Source organism: Myxocyprinus asiaticus, chromosome 2 (genome assembly GCF_019703515.2).
Source record: "Myxocyprinus asiaticus isolate MX2 ecotype Aquarium Trade chromosome 2, UBuf_Myxa_2, whole genome shotgun sequence".
Classification (NCBI taxonomy): domain Eukaryota; kingdom Metazoa; phylum Chordata; class Actinopteri; order Cypriniformes; family Catostomidae; genus Myxocyprinus; species Myxocyprinus asiaticus.
In genome coordinates, this window is record NC_059345.1 from 46,146,457 (window position 1) to 46,165,905 (window position 19,449).

The 19,449-nt window shown below is 39.9% G+C and overlaps 1 protein-coding gene across 2 annotated transcripts; it reads right to left on the reverse strand.

The window, feature by feature from the left end:
* Positions 1-249: 249 nt before the first annotated feature.
* LOC127409902 (NEDD8-activating enzyme E1 regulatory subunit-like) lies at positions 250-19,449 on the reverse strand. 2 transcript variants are annotated; one of them, XR_007892057.1, is made up of 21 exons: positions 19,330-19,449; positions 18,874-18,977; positions 18,715-18,775; positions 18,502-18,532; positions 18,310-18,381; positions 18,130-18,209; positions 17,271-17,380; positions 16,890-16,999; positions 16,708-16,770; positions 16,568-16,631; positions 16,345-16,436; positions 16,199-16,258; positions 15,904-16,037; positions 13,202-13,277; positions 11,772-11,811; positions 11,424-11,510; positions 10,955-11,047; positions 4,014-4,128; positions 3,802-3,851; positions 1,841-3,673; positions 250-1,541 (listed from the first exon to the last, which is right to left on the reverse strand). XR_007892057.1 is itself a non-coding variant. In XM_051644870.1 (20 exons), the coding sequence occupies exons 1-20, from the start codon at positions 19,377-19,379 to the stop codon at positions 3,564-3,566; spliced, it is 1,602 nt and encodes a 533-aa protein (XP_051500830.1). In that variant the 5' UTR covers positions 19,380-19,449; the 3' UTR covers positions 250-3,563. The 2 variants fall into 2 exon arrangements, 1 of the variants encoding a protein (XP_051500830.1); XM_051644870.1 differs by having other exon boundaries at positions 250-3,673.

The following is a 19,449-nucleotide window of genomic DNA, read 5'->3' on the forward strand; positions in this document are numbered from 1 at the left end:
GGACATTTTGCTCATACTGCACTGGATTAATCCATCCCAGCCTCACCAGACCCCAGGAGAGATGGAGAGACATAGCGCAGCATTGGCAGTTGGCCAAGCAAATATCCAAAATACCAGCAATCTCCCCACCCTCCTCCAGTGCAATACCCCTAACTCTCTCCTTTGCTTTTCTCTTTATGTGTGCATGTTTATAGACATACTGTACTTATGTAGTATATATCAATATTAATATATGGATAGACATGTTGATTCATTTGAGCTTTTATTGAATGCCATGGAAAAATGGGTTCACAGAAAATGGATAGAACAAAAAAATCACTTGTGCTGTGTCAGTGCTCAAAATTGGCCCATTGATTTTCACATAACAAGGCTGACCACACAAACATGGCCACCTCATCTATTGTTCACCCCTCCTCCTGTGAGTCAGATAATGCACCAAAATCCCACTCACATGGCAGATAAGACACCGGAGAATGAATGTAGTATGCATGTGAATAAATGCAGTGATAGTATAGCAGGGCGTTTATGAGAGGCTCTGTGTCGCCTCTGAATGGTTCTGGGCTTCTGTCATCCATATCAATGATGAAGTGCTGCCCTGTTCATCAGTTCGGCCAGAATCCAAAGGAAATGGATTCTTGACATGGATATCTAGGTTCGGGACAGCTTCATGTGAGGATGTAAAGTACTTTCAGGTAACTACCTGAAGAACATTATGCAAAGCCTGTGGAGATCTCGGTGGAAATGAATAATGCATAGTAATATAAAGACAGTAATAGACTACATGTAATCTGGGTTACATAATAAGATTACAAATCCAGGTACTTAGATTACATTACATTAAAAGAGTTTAAACTGGCACTTAAATACTCTTAAAATTAGATTTTCATAAATTTTTTTTATCATAATAGACAACCTAAAAGCGTAACCTTAAGGACTATGTTACTGAATACAATTTTTGTTGTGCAATTTGTAATCAGTACCAGATTACATTTTGGAAGTAATCTACCCAAAACTGAACATGCGTAGATGTCAACCTGTTGTGTCTTAAAGCATAGCACATTATAGTTCATAGATGTTCTCAGGGATATTCCAAATTGTTCATTTCTATTAATTCATTTGCCAGACACTTTTATCCAAAGCGACTTATAGCGCATTCAAGTTATAAAGTTTATGGGTATATGTGTTCCCTAGAAATCAAACCTTGAAGTTGCTACCGCAATGCACTACCAGTTGAAAAACAGGAACATTTAGACAGTGTTGTTAAGATAATAATTGCACAAAGAACGTGAGTGGCAGCCTTTTAAATAGTATGCACAGTGAGGGAAAGAGCATTAGGTGGGGAACTGTTGCAAAGATAACGCATTAATCTAATTGAAACCACATTGACATGTTTGTAATGGTTTGCTCCACTTGACGCTTTGGCCATGTTGATACAGCTGCATGGCACACTGGACTCCAGGACTGAACTTCCTTCTCCTCTTCACATTTTGGATCTATGGCTCTCTGGTGTTCCTTATCTTCTTCCACCCCAAAGGAAAATCCTATTGTTCAGAGGTTGTCATTTTTAGCTCAGGAGACCTAATGGAGCTCTTACATGTAGCTCTCAATGTCTCATTTAAGCATCAATATTGTCTCAAGAAACAAATCGGTCAATCACTGACATATAGAAAATATAGAGTAAAATATAGAGCTATTCAGTTGCAGTGGATAGCATTAGTTAAATTAGTCTTGGAAGAATTTAGAGAGAAATGTCTAAGTCTAAACGTCTAAGAAAAGAGAGACTTGAGCAAAACTAACTGGAAAAAAAAAAGATGCTAAAGAGTTTATGATTTTTTTGTACCTATATGTTTACAGCTGCTACTGAGGGACAAAGATTCAGTCCATTTTAATGTTCATCCATATTACAGCAGGCTTTATGTTGTGGAAAAAGGCAATCCTATAAAAAACACATAACCATGTGAAACTGAACTTCCGTATGTTTATTAGTCTAGCAGAACCAGCAAGCTGAGCCAATATTGGTGAGGTGGTAAAAGTGAATTTCCTATTTACAGCAGGTAATAAGCCTGACTAAAAATCTAATTTAGCTACTGAGAGAACCAAGGTCATGAACTTTTACAAAAACAGTCATTGCGGTACAAAGGGAACAATGAATATGGATACCAAACAGGTAAGTTGTATTGCAAAAAGAGGCTTCGGTTCGATTTGCTAGATGAATAGGGAAAGACTTGATATACTTTCAATGTCACATTCGGTCCAGAATGGGTAAATCTCCTTTGGGCAATTTCCATTCGGTTTAAAAAGCTGCTGGCAGAACACAACAATCCTTCAGCATTCATAAACACGGCCTAGATAGAGAGGACTATCCTCACGTGTCACAGAAAAGTTTCATAACTCGTCATCTATTTATAAGTTAGTGAGATGAGAATGTTATTAACATTTTAAAGAATCAGCTTCTGTGAAAACAATGAAGTAGTAACTGATCAAAATGGACTGGTTCCTTATTAACATTGTCCTGCTTGACAGATCAATTTAAAGAGAGCCTGCAGCTATGAATTATTCACTCTTCGATGGAATGTGCATGCAAACAAAAAATTAAGGGGATGGGTGCCCTCCACTGGATTTGGGCTTTAAAACACACATGAATGTACAGAGAGGAGTGGTATTCCTGGATAAACTAAGAGGGCTTTCAAAGAGGATACAAGATTTAAGGATGGTTGAAAATAGAACAAGTTTATGTGCTACTTATTGTGTCTTTTCCTCCGTCTAGACTCCCCATGAGGAAAACCTAGCTATTCTCTTCAAACCACAGAATGCACTCTGCTTTTAGACAGGCCATAGAAACACAGCACTCCACCCTACAGCAGGAAATAACTCTGTAATCTACTCAAACAAACAACAGCAGCTCACCACAGAAAGACCTTAGGACAGCAGGGACACGTATAGTAAAAATGATATGACATAAACAGTAGTTCTCCAGCTACTATGTAAAAATGTCACACAGTTATATCATACTACAATGTAAGCTGGGCACATCATCTGATTACTGGCAGAGGGAACGACCCAAAAAGAAAACCATATAACAGCTAAATTGCTGGTGCGGACATTTATGAATTGTTTTGCCAGGCTGCGTTTATTTTTATTCAGGCAGCTGACTGCCAAAACTGGTCATGCTATGTGCCTAAATGTAACATTTAGCCGGGCTGCACAGATGAGCCTTGTCACCATAGTTCATGACCGTGACTTCATAACAACAGACTTGTTTTACATTATAATACTTAAACCACTGCACTGGTGACACAAGGGAGACATTCAATCTGCTGTTTAACCATATTCATCCATGTGAGCAGAGTACTCAAACCCCACACAAAAGCTTTGAAGATACACAGTTTATTCAGTATGCAGCATCAGTTCTGGTGTGATCTAAGTGCAACACCATCAATCAATATAAGTATAAACAAACTTGAGCACCCCTTTGATGCAAAAATTGAACTGAAATACGTTTTGTGGCTTCAGCAGGGCAACACTTTGATAAAGGAATGAAAAAACAGATGGGGAAGATTGCTCTACAGCTGAAAAGTAGCAGAGGTCTGTGACATGGCGTTATAGATGAATGTGTTGTTGAAAGGTACAAACTGGTGTGTGATGATTTTAATGGCTTCTTGAGCTGCTGATCCTACAACAAGAGGGGACAATTAAGAGCTCAATTTGCATAGATTCGTATGATTTGTTTTTATACTATAAAATCCACAAAGTATAGATGGTCATTATATTCACCTCCTGTATAACCATGTTATCACTCACCTCCCATAAAAGCTGCGATTGTGTGTGGCTCAGCAGCTCCATAACGGCAGCTGGAAGATATGACAATAACATTTACACTTTTACCATATAATTATAAACTGGGGACCCTGTGTTTTTTTATTGTCAATATCATTAAAAAATATTTAGCACAAATATTAAACAAATACATATTGCTTCAAACCAAAAAGGCCTAAATGTGGGCTTAAACTTACAACTCATAGATGTAGTCATCTTTCACATTGACACTTAGACTGTACTCCTGTAGAAGACTGTTTACACACTGCTTGAGTTTATTAATGTCTTCTTCCACCTGGTAATTATAGACACCTGGGAAAAACAGCAAAAGTACAGTTTACAATAATATAGTACAGTGACAGATTTACTGTACTACACTACATACTGTCGATTTAATGCGTTAATTTCTTGCGATTAATTATATAAAAATTAATAGGTAAAACATTTTTTATCCGCAATTAATCATGCCCTCGATGTGTATGTAAATTCTATAATTAGCAATGTTCCAACCACCTTGATGTGGCAGTAGGGGGCAGTCAGCTCCAGCTGTGCAGGCAGCACAGCCTTCCACAGGCGCGCTTTTACACTTTTACATTACAGGGATCTCAAGACACATTTTTCAACATTTCAAACATTAATCTTAACACAGCATTGTAAAACATAGTGCTTATGACTAGAGACACTAAAAACTGGTGAAACCAAAAGCGAGCCGCATCAAAAGCGTCTGTCTGACGCATGAGTACATAACCCGACAATTAAACATAGCTCAGACAGAAGTAGGCCAATATTAGGGTTATGTTTAATGAAATGGAAATAAAATAAACAATATTTTGAATTTTAAGCCACTTTTTTGTAGATATTCTTAATTTATCTGCTGCCACAATATATGTATATGTTGTAATGTGTTTGAATGATGTGAATTAAGTGTATGTAAGGGATAATCCATGGCTAGGTGTGTGTTCAATTATTTTAAATGCACGACGTGGAGGTGAAGAACCACCCGACGCAAAGTGCAGTTAAAACCGTTTAACGCTCACCTAGCCGTGGATTATCCTGCTTATACCATGGTCATTTGCCAGAATTGATTAGTTACAGCTGACATACATTTTTTGCAGTGCAAATTTTGACAGGAAGAACACAAAATAACAGTTAATTTGATCTAAGGGCCGTTAGATCTGCAGCTCCGCCTGTTCTTAATCCGACGTAGAGAAAAAGTAGGGCGACCACACAATTGGCCAAAACTGTGAATTTAAATGCACAATCCAAAAATAGTAATATCCACAAAATGTAGAGGGATTGGCACTCCAGAGAAAATGTACTATTTCATTTTTATTCATTGTCATTTCCACATAAATGTGGAAAAACTGACGTTATAAATGTGGTATTGACAGTAAAAGTAGCACTTATGGTATGGGAGGGAGCTCTTAGTGGCTATAGGTGGCACTTCAGCACATAACATACACAACACATTACAGTTTAAATTGTCTTGCATCGCCTTGCCGGAAAGCGAAAGATGCATTTAATAAGTCCGGATTTCCTTCTCTCACCCTCCATGCAAAACAAGCTGAATTCCATTATATTAGCTATGTTGATGAAAGTGGTTAGGAAATGTTTTCAGCTGCTATAGCTCACTCTGCTTGCTCTGTAATGTTATATTGCTAAGGTTACAAACAGCGCATTAATATCAAACGGTGATTAAAACTGACTGGAACTACCTGTGCATTCAACGATTTGAACGGCATGCATTCCAGCCAATCAGAATCAAGTTGCTGTTTTTCAATAATTCAATGGGCCGGAGTCAATTATTCCGCTTATACCACGATTACCATATCTTAAGACATTGTTCAGGGTTTTATATAAAGACATTTTCTGGTTTTCGTCTGTAAAACACTCTTGTGAGTGGAACTACTTTCTTCCACCACGGATTCCGCGTTATTGTTTTGATACAGCACAAGCCTCCGTTGCTAGTTCGAAGACGTCACTTTAGAACTAGCAACAAAGGATTGCGCTGCTTTACTGGAGCACTTACTGGAGTAACAAGGTAGTGCGTTTGTGTGTGTGCGTGCATGAGCGAAAGCGAGAGGAAGAAAACAGAGAGATTGCGTGTTGGATTACCTGTATTTGGGCTCTCGTCAGCAGAAACACTGCTTCAAATCGCCAAGATGTAAAGGTAAGTATCCTTCTCAGTGTCACCATTCTTGTATATATCTTTTCTGTTGCTACAAACTGTTTTATTAAGTCGCGGTGCTCCGTTGGCATCAAGGCTCTGTGCCCGGCTTGCAAGAATGCGTATTTATGTATGTGTGTGTCCGTGTGTGTGTGTATCTGTGTGGGTAAGAGGAGGAGCGCAATAGTGTGTTCCACATATATTAAAAGTTGTTTTGGATTATATAGAAATTGTTGTATTGACAGTTTACACCAAGGCTCTGTTTGTTGGTCGCAACTCGAGTCTCTATAAGTGTGTGTGTGTGTCAGCGTATGTGAGTGTGGGTGAGACGAGAGAGAGCTCTGTTAGTTGGTTGCGACTGGAGTCTCTATGTGTGTGTGTGTGTGTTCGTATGCATGCGTGTCATTGTGTGTGTGAGAGTCACTAAGAGACGAGAGCGAAAGAGAGCGCAAGGGCGCTGTTCAACTGAAATTGAAATAAATTTAGGATATTATAGGCATTGTTTGTCATTCTTATCCAGTGTTCATAGCCAGTGTCTTTGTTTTATGTGGTTATTTTGCTGTGGTAGCCTGTACAGCTATTTGAAATATGCGGTCAAGACCTGGAACTTCTTAATGGCCATTGGTATACAAAATAATAACTGCACACCTTAGAACGTTCGTCAACTAATCAGAATCAAGCATTCAACAGCCCCGTGGTATAAACTGTATTATATAATTATTTTATATATTTTTGAGAAACTTAATTTCATTAATTAATCGGCAAATGCAATTGAATTAAAAATTGTAATCGATTGACAGCCCTATTATTTTATATATATATATATATATATATATATATATATATATATATAATAATAATAGGGCTGTCAATCGATTAATATTTTTAATTCAATTGGAATTGCATATATATATATATATACACACACACACACTCACCAGACACTTATTAGGTACATCTGTACATCTACATATTCATGAGATTATCTAATCAGCCAATCATGTGGCAGCAGTATAATGTATAAAATCAAGCAGATATGGGTCAGGAGCTTCATTTAATGTTCACATCAAACATCAGAATGGGGAAAAATGTGATCTCAGTGATTTGGACTGTGGCATGAGTGTTGGTGCCAGAGGGGTGGGTTTGAGTATTTTCACATGCAACAGTCTCTAGAGTGTATAGAGAATGGTGCGGAAAAAAACAAAACCAGTGAGCGGCTGTTCGGTGGACGAAAATGCCTTGTTGATAAGAGAGGTCAACAGAGAATGGCCAGACTGGTTCGAGCTGACGGGAAAGGCTACGGTAACTCAGATAACCACTGTATACAACTGTAGTGAGCAGAATAGCATTTTTGAATGCACAACATGTCTAACCTTGAGGCGGATGGGCTACAACAGCAGAAAACACGTTGGGTTCCACTTCTTTCAGCCAAGAACAGAAAACTGAGGCTGGGCCTACCATTTGTGTACATCAGCAGAAATCCAGATTTGTCAGACCAGGCAATGTTTTTCCAATCGTCTACTGTCCAGTTTGGTGAGCCTGTGCCCACTACAGCCTCAGTTTCCTGTTCTAAGCTGACAGTAGTGAGACCCTGAGATTTTTTTTGCTGCTATAGCCCATCCGCCTCAATGTTCGATGTGTTGTGTGTTCAGAAATGCTTTTCTGCATAGCACTGTTGTAACGCATTTTTATTTGGGTTCCTGTCACCTTCCTGTCAGCTTGGACCCGTCTGGTCATTAACAAGCTTCTTTTGCCCACAGAACTGTGGTCGCTGGATGTTTTTCGCACCATTCTCTTTACACTCTAGAGACTGTTGTGCATGAAAATCCGAGGAGATCAGCAGTTACAGAAATACTCATACCAGCCCGTCTGGCACCAACAATCAGATCACATTTTTTACCCATTCTGATGGTTGATGTGAACATTAACTGAGCTCCTGACCCATATCTGCATGATTTGATCCATTATACTGCTGCCACACGATTGGTTGATTAGATAATCAGCATGAATAAGTAGATGTACAGGTGTACCTAATAAATTGGCTGGTGAGTGTATATATACACTGATCAACCACAACATTAAAACCACTTACAGGTGAAGTGAATAACATTTATTAACTCATTACAATGGCACCTGTCAAGGGGTGGGATATATTAGGCAGCAAGTGAACAGTCAGTTCTTGAATTTCATGTGTTGGAAGCAGGAAAAATGGGCAAGCGTAAGGATCTGAGCGACTTTGACAAGGGCCAAATTGTGATGGCTAGACGACTGGGTCAGAGCATTTTAAAAACAGCAGGTCTTGTGGGGTGTTCCCAGAATGCAGTGGTTAGAACCTACCAAAAGTGGTCCAAGGAAGGACAACCAGTGAACCGGTGACAGGGTCATGGGCACCCAAGGCTCATTGATGCGCGTGGGGTGCGAAGGCTAGCCCATCTGGTCTGATCCCACAGAAGAGCTACTGTAGCACAAATTGCTGAAAAACGAAATTCTGGCCATGATAGAAAGGTGTCAGAACACACGGTGCATCGCAGCTTGCTGCGTAGCCGCAGACCTGTCAGAGTGCCCATGCTGACCCCTGTCCACTGCTGAAAGCACCTACAATGTGCATGTAAGCGTCAGAACTGGACCAATGGAAGAAGGTGGCCTGGTCTGATGAATCACGTATTCTTTAAGATCATGTGGATGGCCAGGTGCGTCATTTACCTTGGGAAGTGACGGCAGCAGGATGCACTATGGGAAGAAGGCAGGCCAGCAGAGGCAGTGTGATGCTCTGGGCAATGTTCTGCTGGGAAACCTTGGGTCCTGGCATTCATGTGGATGTTACTTTGACATGTACCACCTACCCAAGATTGTTGCAGACCACGTACATCCCTTCATGGCAACAGTATTCCCTGATGGGCAGTGGCCTCTTTCAGCAGGATAATGCGCCCTGCCACACTCCAAAAATTGTTCGGGAATGGTTTGAGGAACATGACAAAGAATCCAAGGTGTTGGCTTGGCCTCCAAATTCCCCAGATCTCAATCTGATTGAGCATCTATGGGATGTGCTGGACCAACAAGTCCGATCCATGGAGGCCCCACCTTGCAACTTACAGGACTTAAAGGATCTGCTGCTAACATCTTGGTGCCAGACACCACAGGACACCTTCAGAGGTCTTGTGGAGTCCATGCCTTGACAGGTCAGAGCTGTTTTGGCGGCACGAGGGGGACCTACACGATATTAGGCAGGTGGTTTGAATGTTGTGGCTGATTAGTGTTTGTGTATACATATATATACACAGTGCATCCGGAAAGTATTCACAGCGATTCACTTTTTCCACATTTTGTTATGTTATAGCCTTATTCCAAAATGGATTAAATTCATTATTTTCCTCAAAATTCTACAAACAATACCCCATAATGAAAACGTGAAAGAAGTTTGTTTGAAATCTTTGCAAATTTACCAAATCTCTGGAGAGATCATTTTCAGATCTCTCCAGAGATGTTCAATCGGGTTCAAGTCTGGGCTCTGGCTGGGCAACTCAAGGACATTCACAGAGTTGTCCCGGAGCCACTCCTTTGTTATCTTGGCTGTGTGCTTAGGGTCGTTGTCCTGTTGGAAGATGAACCTTCACCCGAGTCTGAGGTCCAGAGTGCTCTGAAGCAGGTTTTCATCAAGGATGTCTCTGTACATTGCTGCATTCATCTTTCCCTCGATCCTGACTAGTCTCCCAGTTCCTGCCGCTGAAAAACATCCCCACAGCATGATGCTGCCACCACCATGCTTCACTGTAGGGATGGTATTGGCGAGGTGATGAGTGGTGCCTGGTTTCCTCCAGACATGATGCTTGCTATTCAGGCCAAAGAGTTCAATCTCTGTTTCTCATGGCCTTTTACTGAGGAGTGGCTTCCGTCTGGCCACTCTACCATACAGGCCTGATTGGTGGAGTGCTGCAGAGATGGTTGTTCTTCTGGAAGGTTCTCCTCTCTCCACAGAGAAATGCTGGAGCTCTGTCAGAGTGACCATCAGGTTCTTGGTCACCTCTCTGACTAAGGGCCTTCTCCCCCGATTGCTCAGTTTGGCCAGGCGGCCAGCTCTAGGGAGAGTTCTGGTGGTTCCAAACTTCTTCCATTTACGGATGATGGAGGCCACTGTGCTCATTGGGACCTTCAATGCTGCAGACATTTTTCTGTACCCTTCCCCAGATCTGTGCCTCGATACAATCCTGTCTCGGAGGTCTACAGACAATTCCATGGACTTCATGGCTTGGTTTGTGCTCTGACATACACTGTTAACTGTGGGACCTTATATAGACAGGTGTGTGCCTTTCCAAATCATGTCCAATGAACTGAATTTACCACAGTTGGGCTCCAAGTTGTAGAAACATCTCAAGGATGATCAGTGGAAACAGGATGCACCTGAGCTCAATTTTGAGTGTCATGGCAAAGGCTGTGAATACTTCTGTACACGTGATTTTTTTTTTTTTCGTTTTTTATTTTTAATAAATTTGCAAAGATTTCAAACAAACTTCTTTCACGTTGTCATTATGGGGTATTGTTTGTAGAATTTTGAGGAAAATAATGAATTTAATCCATTTTGGAATAAGGCTGTAACATAACAAAATGTGGAAAAAGTGAAGCGCTGTGTGTATATATATATATATATATATATATATATATATATATATATATATATTAGTTACATCATAGTACATTAACAAAGGAATGGTCTTGTGATGGTATGAGAGGGTAATACCATAGTACTAAATGATTACCATATAACTGTACCACAGAATATTATTGAATTACCATAGTAATGTGGTAGTCCCATGGAACAATTTCATTAGTACAGTGATAAATCTATGAAAAAAGGCTTGAAGATGTTTTTCAAATTCAGACAAAAAATGTGAAGAGAAAGGACATTCTTTGACAAATTGAAGGATTTTTTTTAAAACACTGTCTATGCCTGTCCATTTTGCTAACTCTTCTGACCTGGGTAACGGGAGTGTTGCTTATAGAAATGGTCGACTGAGCGGAGCATGAGATAGAGCACCATCTCACTGTCAGGGCTGTCCATACAGGATGCTGTGGAGGCAGAATCAACTACTTAAAACACACATAATAGGGAAGCATGGATGTTCACAATATGGACTGAACAATCAGATTCATTATTGGTTAATCCATCTACACAATTTGGCGCAGTGAGCATTACATTTGCAAACTGAGACAGAAACCACAGGCCACCAAAGAGAGCTGCAGTAACATTTTTCAGTACAAAAAGGTTCTATTTGTTCTATTTCTATTAGGTGCTATAAGAATTTCAACAATAATGTTTTACAAGATTTATAAATATTTGTTAATGTATATTTTTAAATTAAACAACTGCCTAAATAGTTGCCTAAATATTGCATAATCTTTTAAAGTGTTACCAGAGCTACAGATAGGGAAATTTAAGCCTTACTGATTTCATCTTTATTGAAAGTGTCTACGCAGTACTCCTCTGCCAGAGACCTGCACCGCACCACTCTAAGAAATGCTGCGTTCTTACCTGTGGGACACAAAACACCAACACTTAAATTGAATTGCAGTAGGGCAATTTATTTTCAAAAATGGTTGGGTCCATGAACGCTATCATGAATTAATCCAGACATCTTGATATAGTAGAATAATAAATAACAGATTGTGGGATTTTGCCAAAATGTGGCTCATCTAGTTTCATGAAAACTCCCAGGCTTAAACAGATAAAACAGAACCAAGTAGAGTTTATCGGAGTAGTGTGTAGTGTGCATGCTGAACAAGCAGTACTCACAAAAGAGCTTTATTTCCTGTTCGGAGATGCTCTCTGGAGGCTTTGAAATAAACAGATAGTAATCATAAGTAGCAGCATGTAGCCAATATACACTATATTGCCAAAAGTATTTGCTCATCTGCCTTTAGACGCATATGAACTTAAGTGACATCCCATTCTTAATCCATAGGGTTTAATATGACGTCGGCCCACCCTTTGCAGCTATAACAGCTTCAACTCTTCTGGGAAGGCTTTCCACAAGGTTTAGGAGTGTGTTTATGGGAATTTTTGACCATTCTTCCAGAAGCGCATTTGTGAGGTCAGACACTGATGTTGGACGAGAAGGCCTGGCTCGCAGTCTTCGCTCTAATTCATCCCAAAGGTGCTCTGGTCGGGTTGAGGTCAGGACTCTGCGCAGGCCAGTCAAGTTCTTCCACACCAAACTCACTCATCCATGTTTTTATGGACCTTGCTTTGTGCACTGGTGCACAGTCATGTTGGAACAGGAAGGGGCCATCCCCAAATTGTTCCCACAAAGTTGGGAGCATGGAATTGTCCAAAATCTCTTGGTATGCTGAAGCATTCAGAGTTCCTTTCACTGGAACTAAGGGGCCAAGCCCAGCTCCTGAAAAACAACCCCACACCATAATCCCCCCTCCACCAAACTTCACAGTTGGCACAATGCAGTCAGACAAGTACCGTTTTCCTGGCAACCACCAAACCCAGACTCGTCCATCAGATTGCCAGATGGAGAAGCGTGATTCGTCACTCCAGAGAACGCGTCTCCACTGCTCTAGAGTCCAGTGGCGGCGTGCTTTACACCACTGCATCCGACGCTTTGCATTGCACTTGGTGATGTATGGCTTGGATGCAGCTGCTCGGCCATGGAAACCCATTCCATGAAGCTCTCTATGCACTGTTCTTGAGCTAATCTGAAGGCCACATGACTTTGGAGGTCTGTAGCGATTGACTCTGCAGAAAGTTGGTGACCTCTGCGCACAATGCGCCTCAGCATCCGCTGACCCCGCTCTGTCATTTTACGTGGCCTACCACTTTGTGGCTGAGTTGCTGTCATTCCCAATCGCTTCCACTTTGTTATAATACCACTGACAGTTGACTGTGGAATATTTAGTAGCGAGGAAATTTCACGACTGGACTTGTTGCACAGGTGGCATCCTATCACAGTACCACACTGGAATTCACTGAGCTCCTGAGAGCAGCCCATTCTTTCACAAATGTTTGTAGAAGAAGTCTGCATGCCTAGGTGCTTCATTTTATACACCTGTGGCCATGGAAGTGATTGGAACACCTGAATTCAATTATTTGGATGGGTGAGCGAATACTTTTGGCAATATAGTGTACCTTAAACTAACAACTTTAATCTCACGTATTAATGTGCAATTAAAACAAATAAAATGCTGTTCTTACAAATAAGCTGATTATTTAAATACCTTTCCAACTGATTGTAGAAAAGATTCAACATGTTTGGACACTCTTGCTGCGTCCGTCATTGCTTTCTCTCTATAGCTGAAATTGAAGTGTGAAGTGTGAAACAAATTGCTTATAATTTTATCAAGCAGTCAGCTGAATGTCTCATGTAGGAGTGCTTGAGTTCTGAAATCATTCGAAGTAAACAGAGGCATATGCAGTCACTGTATGTGTCTAAGCACAAAGGGCTCTATTTTTGTGACTGCGCTAGGTGCAGCGTCTTATTAAATTTTTGTGAGAGCGCTAATTCTAAGTGCAATTTTTGTGCCAGTGCAAAGCACAAATGGGCGTGGGTGGGAGTGTTTGCGCTATCTGTGGGCATATTTGTGCAAATTGTGGGTGTATTGTATGTTAATGTAAAGAGGCACAAAGCGTAATTTGCTATTTTCCTGAGAAATAGGTCATTGTGCTAAGATGTCTGAGAACCATGTCTAATCACAGCGCAAAGTCTAAACTCAGTTCTTGTATTTGCAGTTTGGGGATTCCACAAGCAGATGATATCAAAGAGCTATCGATCACTCAATACTAGCCTGGATTTGTGTACCAGTAGATTAATATGATTAATAATAATAATAATAATACGTTTATTTTGTTTAGCGCCTTTCCAAAGCTCAAGGACGTTGTACAGAAATTCAACATAAAACAGAGTAACACAGTAACTATTAGCTATACATTACAAAACAATGAACAATGAGAGCAGCAAAGTATAAGCGATTTTCCGTTATCAAGCCGAATGGTTCTGAGCATGGTGAGGAATGGTTCCAGTAGCATTTCCACTTGAGCATGGTTTGGCATGGTACGATTACAAACCGTTCTTGGCCCAGATTTCTCGCCACGGTTAGCTAACCTTGCTTAACCGTACTCAACCATGCTAGTTGAATGGTTTCAGTACGTGGCGACTCACGATTGTCAATTTTCCATCGCCTTTTTTGCACATTAATACTCATATTATTATATTACTCAGACATTATTTTGTCAATCAATGTTTCTTTTAGCTAGTCTGGGGACTTTACCTTTCTGTCTGTTCGTTTCCAGTGGCATGAACAGCCCCTCAGCAAATGATGATTAACCTCTCGCCTTTTTCTCTTTTCTTTCCTTTTTGCGACATGGGACATGTCTTAAAACCAGCGGCAAAAGCAGTCCTAAAAACTGGAATATGCAATCATTCTCCACAGCACACTTGCTCCAATGTTCACCTCTCATGCCGTCACCAACTGACATACGTATTTGTTGCGTACATTCAAGCACCACAGTGGAAAAAGAAACCATAACCACACAAAATGGCACGGTTTCGCAGCAAGAACTGTTCGTCCCGATAGTGAAAAAGCGGCTTATGTTTCAAGTGTTCCCTTAACGGACGAGCAGAACAAGAGCTAAGAGTCCCAGAGAGGCCGATAGAGAACACGTACAACGTTGTGGTCTGGAGCAGCGCAGCCGACAATATGGTGACAGAGCAGGGGATGCCTTGAGGCAGGACGAAACACAAACATCCTCGGTAGTATATTTTACAGCAAAACACCATAGAACTTGAACGATGGCAGTCAAAATGTTAGAGAGTTCACAGCAAGGGCACAGTTATTACGCAAAAGAACATAAGACACAAATGGTCCATATTTCCTTACTTCTAATGTATTGCATACCGTCCTTTTACTACCAAATTCTTATGAATAGGCTATTTCGATGTTGCTTGACAGGCAATAGCATATATAGAACGCAGACCAGCAATAACCAGAGAAGAACCTTCAAAACAATTGCACTTGACCCAGCCCATTAGAGCTTTGTGTGCAGGATTTCACCTACCCACTTGAGCCTAGACTTAGCGCATGCTTGCACGAAAATACCAAAACTTCATGACCATGCCCACTGACTTTGCATGTATGACGCATCACATAGTGCTACGCTTAAGACGTTGCGCTCTTAAAATAGGGCCCATAATGTTTTTCCATTATGAGTGGTCATCATGTCAATATTTTTTATTTTTTTATTTCCCCATCCTTCAATAACATCCTCTGCAAAGGCTGCATCACATTGTGACGTTTACAAAACGGTACGCGCCGAAATGTGCTACTCAAAGTGTTAAGATCAGACTGAAATGATTAGGGACGTTGTTAAAATAAATGTTAGCCACTCGTTTTTTAACGCTGGGATTCATAGTGGCAGGTGATATACACAACCAAAGAACAGCACAAAGTTTGAATGAGTTTTCTATATTTTAGTCTTATCTTTATTTTTCTGGTGTTAGGAGGTGTTACAGTAATAGCATATATCATGCTTCCTTCATTTCACGTGACTTGATGGGCCAAATTTCTAAACATAGAACAGGGTTTGTTGATGTTTAAATGTGGATGGCACGCATTAATGAATTTGGGTTTCTGATGTCAGACACCTAAGGATTTCAGAAAAAAACATTTTTGGAGCTTAGTTTCCATAAACTGTCTGTTTGGAGTGGGGAAGTCGTCGAGTTAATACAGTCTAAAACTTATGGTATATTTTCATAGCATAATGGACATAATGGAAAATTTGTTTCCTCATCATGATATGGCCCATTTAACATTCAGTAAACAAAGTCACCTAACTAGAAACAACTGCTTGTCATGATCCATAGTTCTTTGGTTGTTAAGTGCATGCCAATTAATAATCACAATACCAAAAAATGAATACTTACATGTTTTGTAAATTGATGAATTTGTCAGAATCAGCAATCATGTCTGGGATGGTTCCTCGTACAGGGAGGTTTCCATTCCCCTCATTTCGCACAAAGTCCCTCACCCCACGAGCCATAACCCAGAAGGATGGGCTCTGTGTAAACACATGTACAAATATAATATACCTATTTTAGGGTAAAAAGAAATAACTAAACAACATGAAAGCTACTGCCAATGTTTAAATTGATATTATTGAAATGACCACATATGTAACAGATCAGTTGATGTTTTTCACATATGATAAATAAGGCTAACCTGTGAGGTAATGTTTTCACACTGCTCAGCATTAAATATGTCCTCCACTGCACTAGAGACCTACATCACAGTGAGACACAAAAGTCAATACAAATGAGATGTACAGCACGCAGACCACAGCTCTCCAAAGATGAAATCTACTGTACCTTGGTGGGGTTCAGAGCCGTGTTCACATTCTTGATTGCTTCCTCAAAGTTCTGTTCCTCCTCAGGCGTTCCATTCTCATTCTTAAGAGTTCCTGAGAAAACAGAAATGACGGGAAACTCACAAAAAAAAAAAAAAAAAAAAAGCCCAGAAGTGAGCAGAAAAAATTACTGGAAATATGACAATATAACAAACATTCTACTGACAACTACTCAACCGCATTACCTTCTCTGATGAGTTGTCTGAAAGCTTCCTTTTCCTTATAATTCTTCGGTAACTGAGAGTTGTGCTGGATCAGAGAATATAATTTGAGAAAACTTAGGAGGACTTATACACAAAGCTTATGAGAGTTTGTCAAGAATTACCTCACTACACCACTTTTCCAAGTATTTAGCAACCACAATGATCCATGGTGTATGACTGTGATTCTAAAAACAAAAATACAAAATTGGACTCCAATCAATTTACATGTAAATGCAAATACAGGCACATTCATATTAAGTTAGGTAAGATTTGTCTTGGTTATCATGACCATCTTTAATCTCACCTTCTTCTCCATGTTGTCCAGGTCATAGGACTCTACATGGTTTTTGAGCTCTGAGAATGGATAGTCTAGTCTCAGGTCCTCTAAAGCATTATCTGGGTGAGACTCAACCACTATGATGGAAGACACAGACAGACTGCTTTATCATTTTAACCTAAGTATCCATGTATATAAATGTTAAGGATGTGCAAGTCTACAGTCGACTAGTTTATGGGTTGTCTGAAAAATCACCAGACACTGATTAGAGTGTTTCTTATGGATATATGCATCTAAGTGCCTTCAATGAAGCAACTGAAAAATACTGCTCTATTTAATCACTATTAATGTATTTCTCAACATTTTAACGATTTTAGAACCACAAAATATTTTGGTTTATTCCTTTACCTGTGTGTTCTTTCACAATCAGCCTCATGTAACCAATAAGTCCATATGTCCTACACACAAGGAATGGCACACCAGCCTCCCATAACACAGCGCCCAGCCTCAAACATGTGCTGTGAAGATGAAGACAAAATTCATTAACATATGCCAGCTTTGATGAACCAGCATCTACAAACCATCAAACAATTATCTTATGTCTCTTTTACTTATAATTTTTTTTTTAACAATGAGCTTAAAGGAATAGTTCACCCCAAAAAACAGGGTTTAATCCATGTCTTCTGAAGCGACCCAATTGTCTTTGGGTGAGTACATACCAAAATGTAACCCAGTTTCTACTGTACATCTTGCCACTACAGTCTCTATAGGCACGAGCGTGATTTTAAACTCGAGTACACTTCCTAGTGCTTGACGCATGCACAGAGCGCTAGATGGCGTTAGGAAGTGTAATCACGCTTGAAATCATGATGATGTCTAGATACATAGTAAAAATTGAGTTACAATGTTGTCTGTTCTCATCCAAAACCAAACGTATCGTTACAGAAGACATGGGTTAAACCACTGGAGTTATATGGATTACTTTTATGCTGCCTTAATGTGCTTTTTGGCACTTCAAAGTTTTGGTCACCATTCACTTGCATTGTATGGACCTAAAGAGTAGAAATATTCATCTCAAAATATTAATTTGTGTTCAGCAGAAGAAAGAAAGGCATACACATCTGGGATGGCATGAGGGTGAGAAAATGATGAGATTATTTTCATTTTTGGGTGAACTATCCCTTTAATAGGTGCCCATGAAAATAATAGGAACAATATAGGCTATACAGATTTGTATAAGGTGTTTTAAGAGTCACGGAAATAATACCTTTCTGGAAGCTGGACACCAATTACCAGACTAAATCTGTTAAAAAACTCCCTGTCATTGTCCAAAAGTTTATCAGGATTCTGAGGATTCAAAATAGAAATTAGTCTTTTAAAAAGATGAATGAACATGATGACATATACGTAGCAGACACAAACAAACACTCTGGTTTAAAAGACTGACCTCCTCCACAAAGTTTCCAGACACATCTCTGTTGAGCTCCTGCAGCAGTTCAGTAGCAGCCTGAGCTCTGTTCTGAAATATAACCACAACATGATTCAGTCACAACATACAGAATGTCACTATGTGGAAATATGTCACAGGTAGGTTTAGACAATATTTTGTATGGAGCCTCTGCACACAAGCTCTGCTTACCTTTCCAATACTGCTGTTACTGAGAAAAAAGCTGCAAAAGAAAATTCAAAGCATGATCAGGTATAAATAATGAGCAATTTCTATCCATATTATGAGAGTGTATTCTATTATCTGTAGATGTATCTGTGTACTGCTCTACATTTGTTAAAATAATAATTTTAGTATAATTGGAAAAGTATGGGAATGGTTTGGAATGATTGGTAATAAATGTACTTGTTCCCAACATCCTCCCCTGACACTTTGTGTCCATCAACTATGGTAAAAGCTCCAATGCCTAAGAAAGACAGCAGAAAAATATAATGTTAAACCATCAACCCATATTGATGCAACTCTGTGTCATGATTTGAGGTGTACAGTGAGAAACACTGGTACCTGGCAGCACAAGGTTCTTGAGTATTTCAGTGCCAGATGCAGTGGCATTGATGAGGCAAACATGGGCATTTTCAAGTGCTTCTTGTCCATGATCCCCCCACAACCTGAAACAAATACATAACATTGCCACTCAAAGATTAGAATGTAAGTATTCCTATAATATAACATAATCTGAGACATACAGGTAAGACATCCAGTGGTTTCCAATCAGGGACAGTTTGCCAGTCTAAACACAAATTAGATGCATTATATTGCTGTCAACAGAACTAAAGCATGATGAATTATCCAGTACATCTATCTGATGTAAATCTGTAATTGTCAAAGCTAGTTTTACCGCTGGGCCCTTGCGTATTCTAGTGTTAATGTAATAGGAAAGATTAAAACTAACGCTGAAGGATAACCGTTGTGCATGCATACTGCAGCTATCTGCGTCTTGAAACCCCGACTTATGTGTACCTGAGCTGTCGATCATATTTTTGCTCTTTGATCGTTTTGAGGTCTGTCATGGTCCCCTGTCACTGTGGTGGCTCGATCACACCGGCACCCCGCTGTTTCACTATTTTGAGATTGACAATC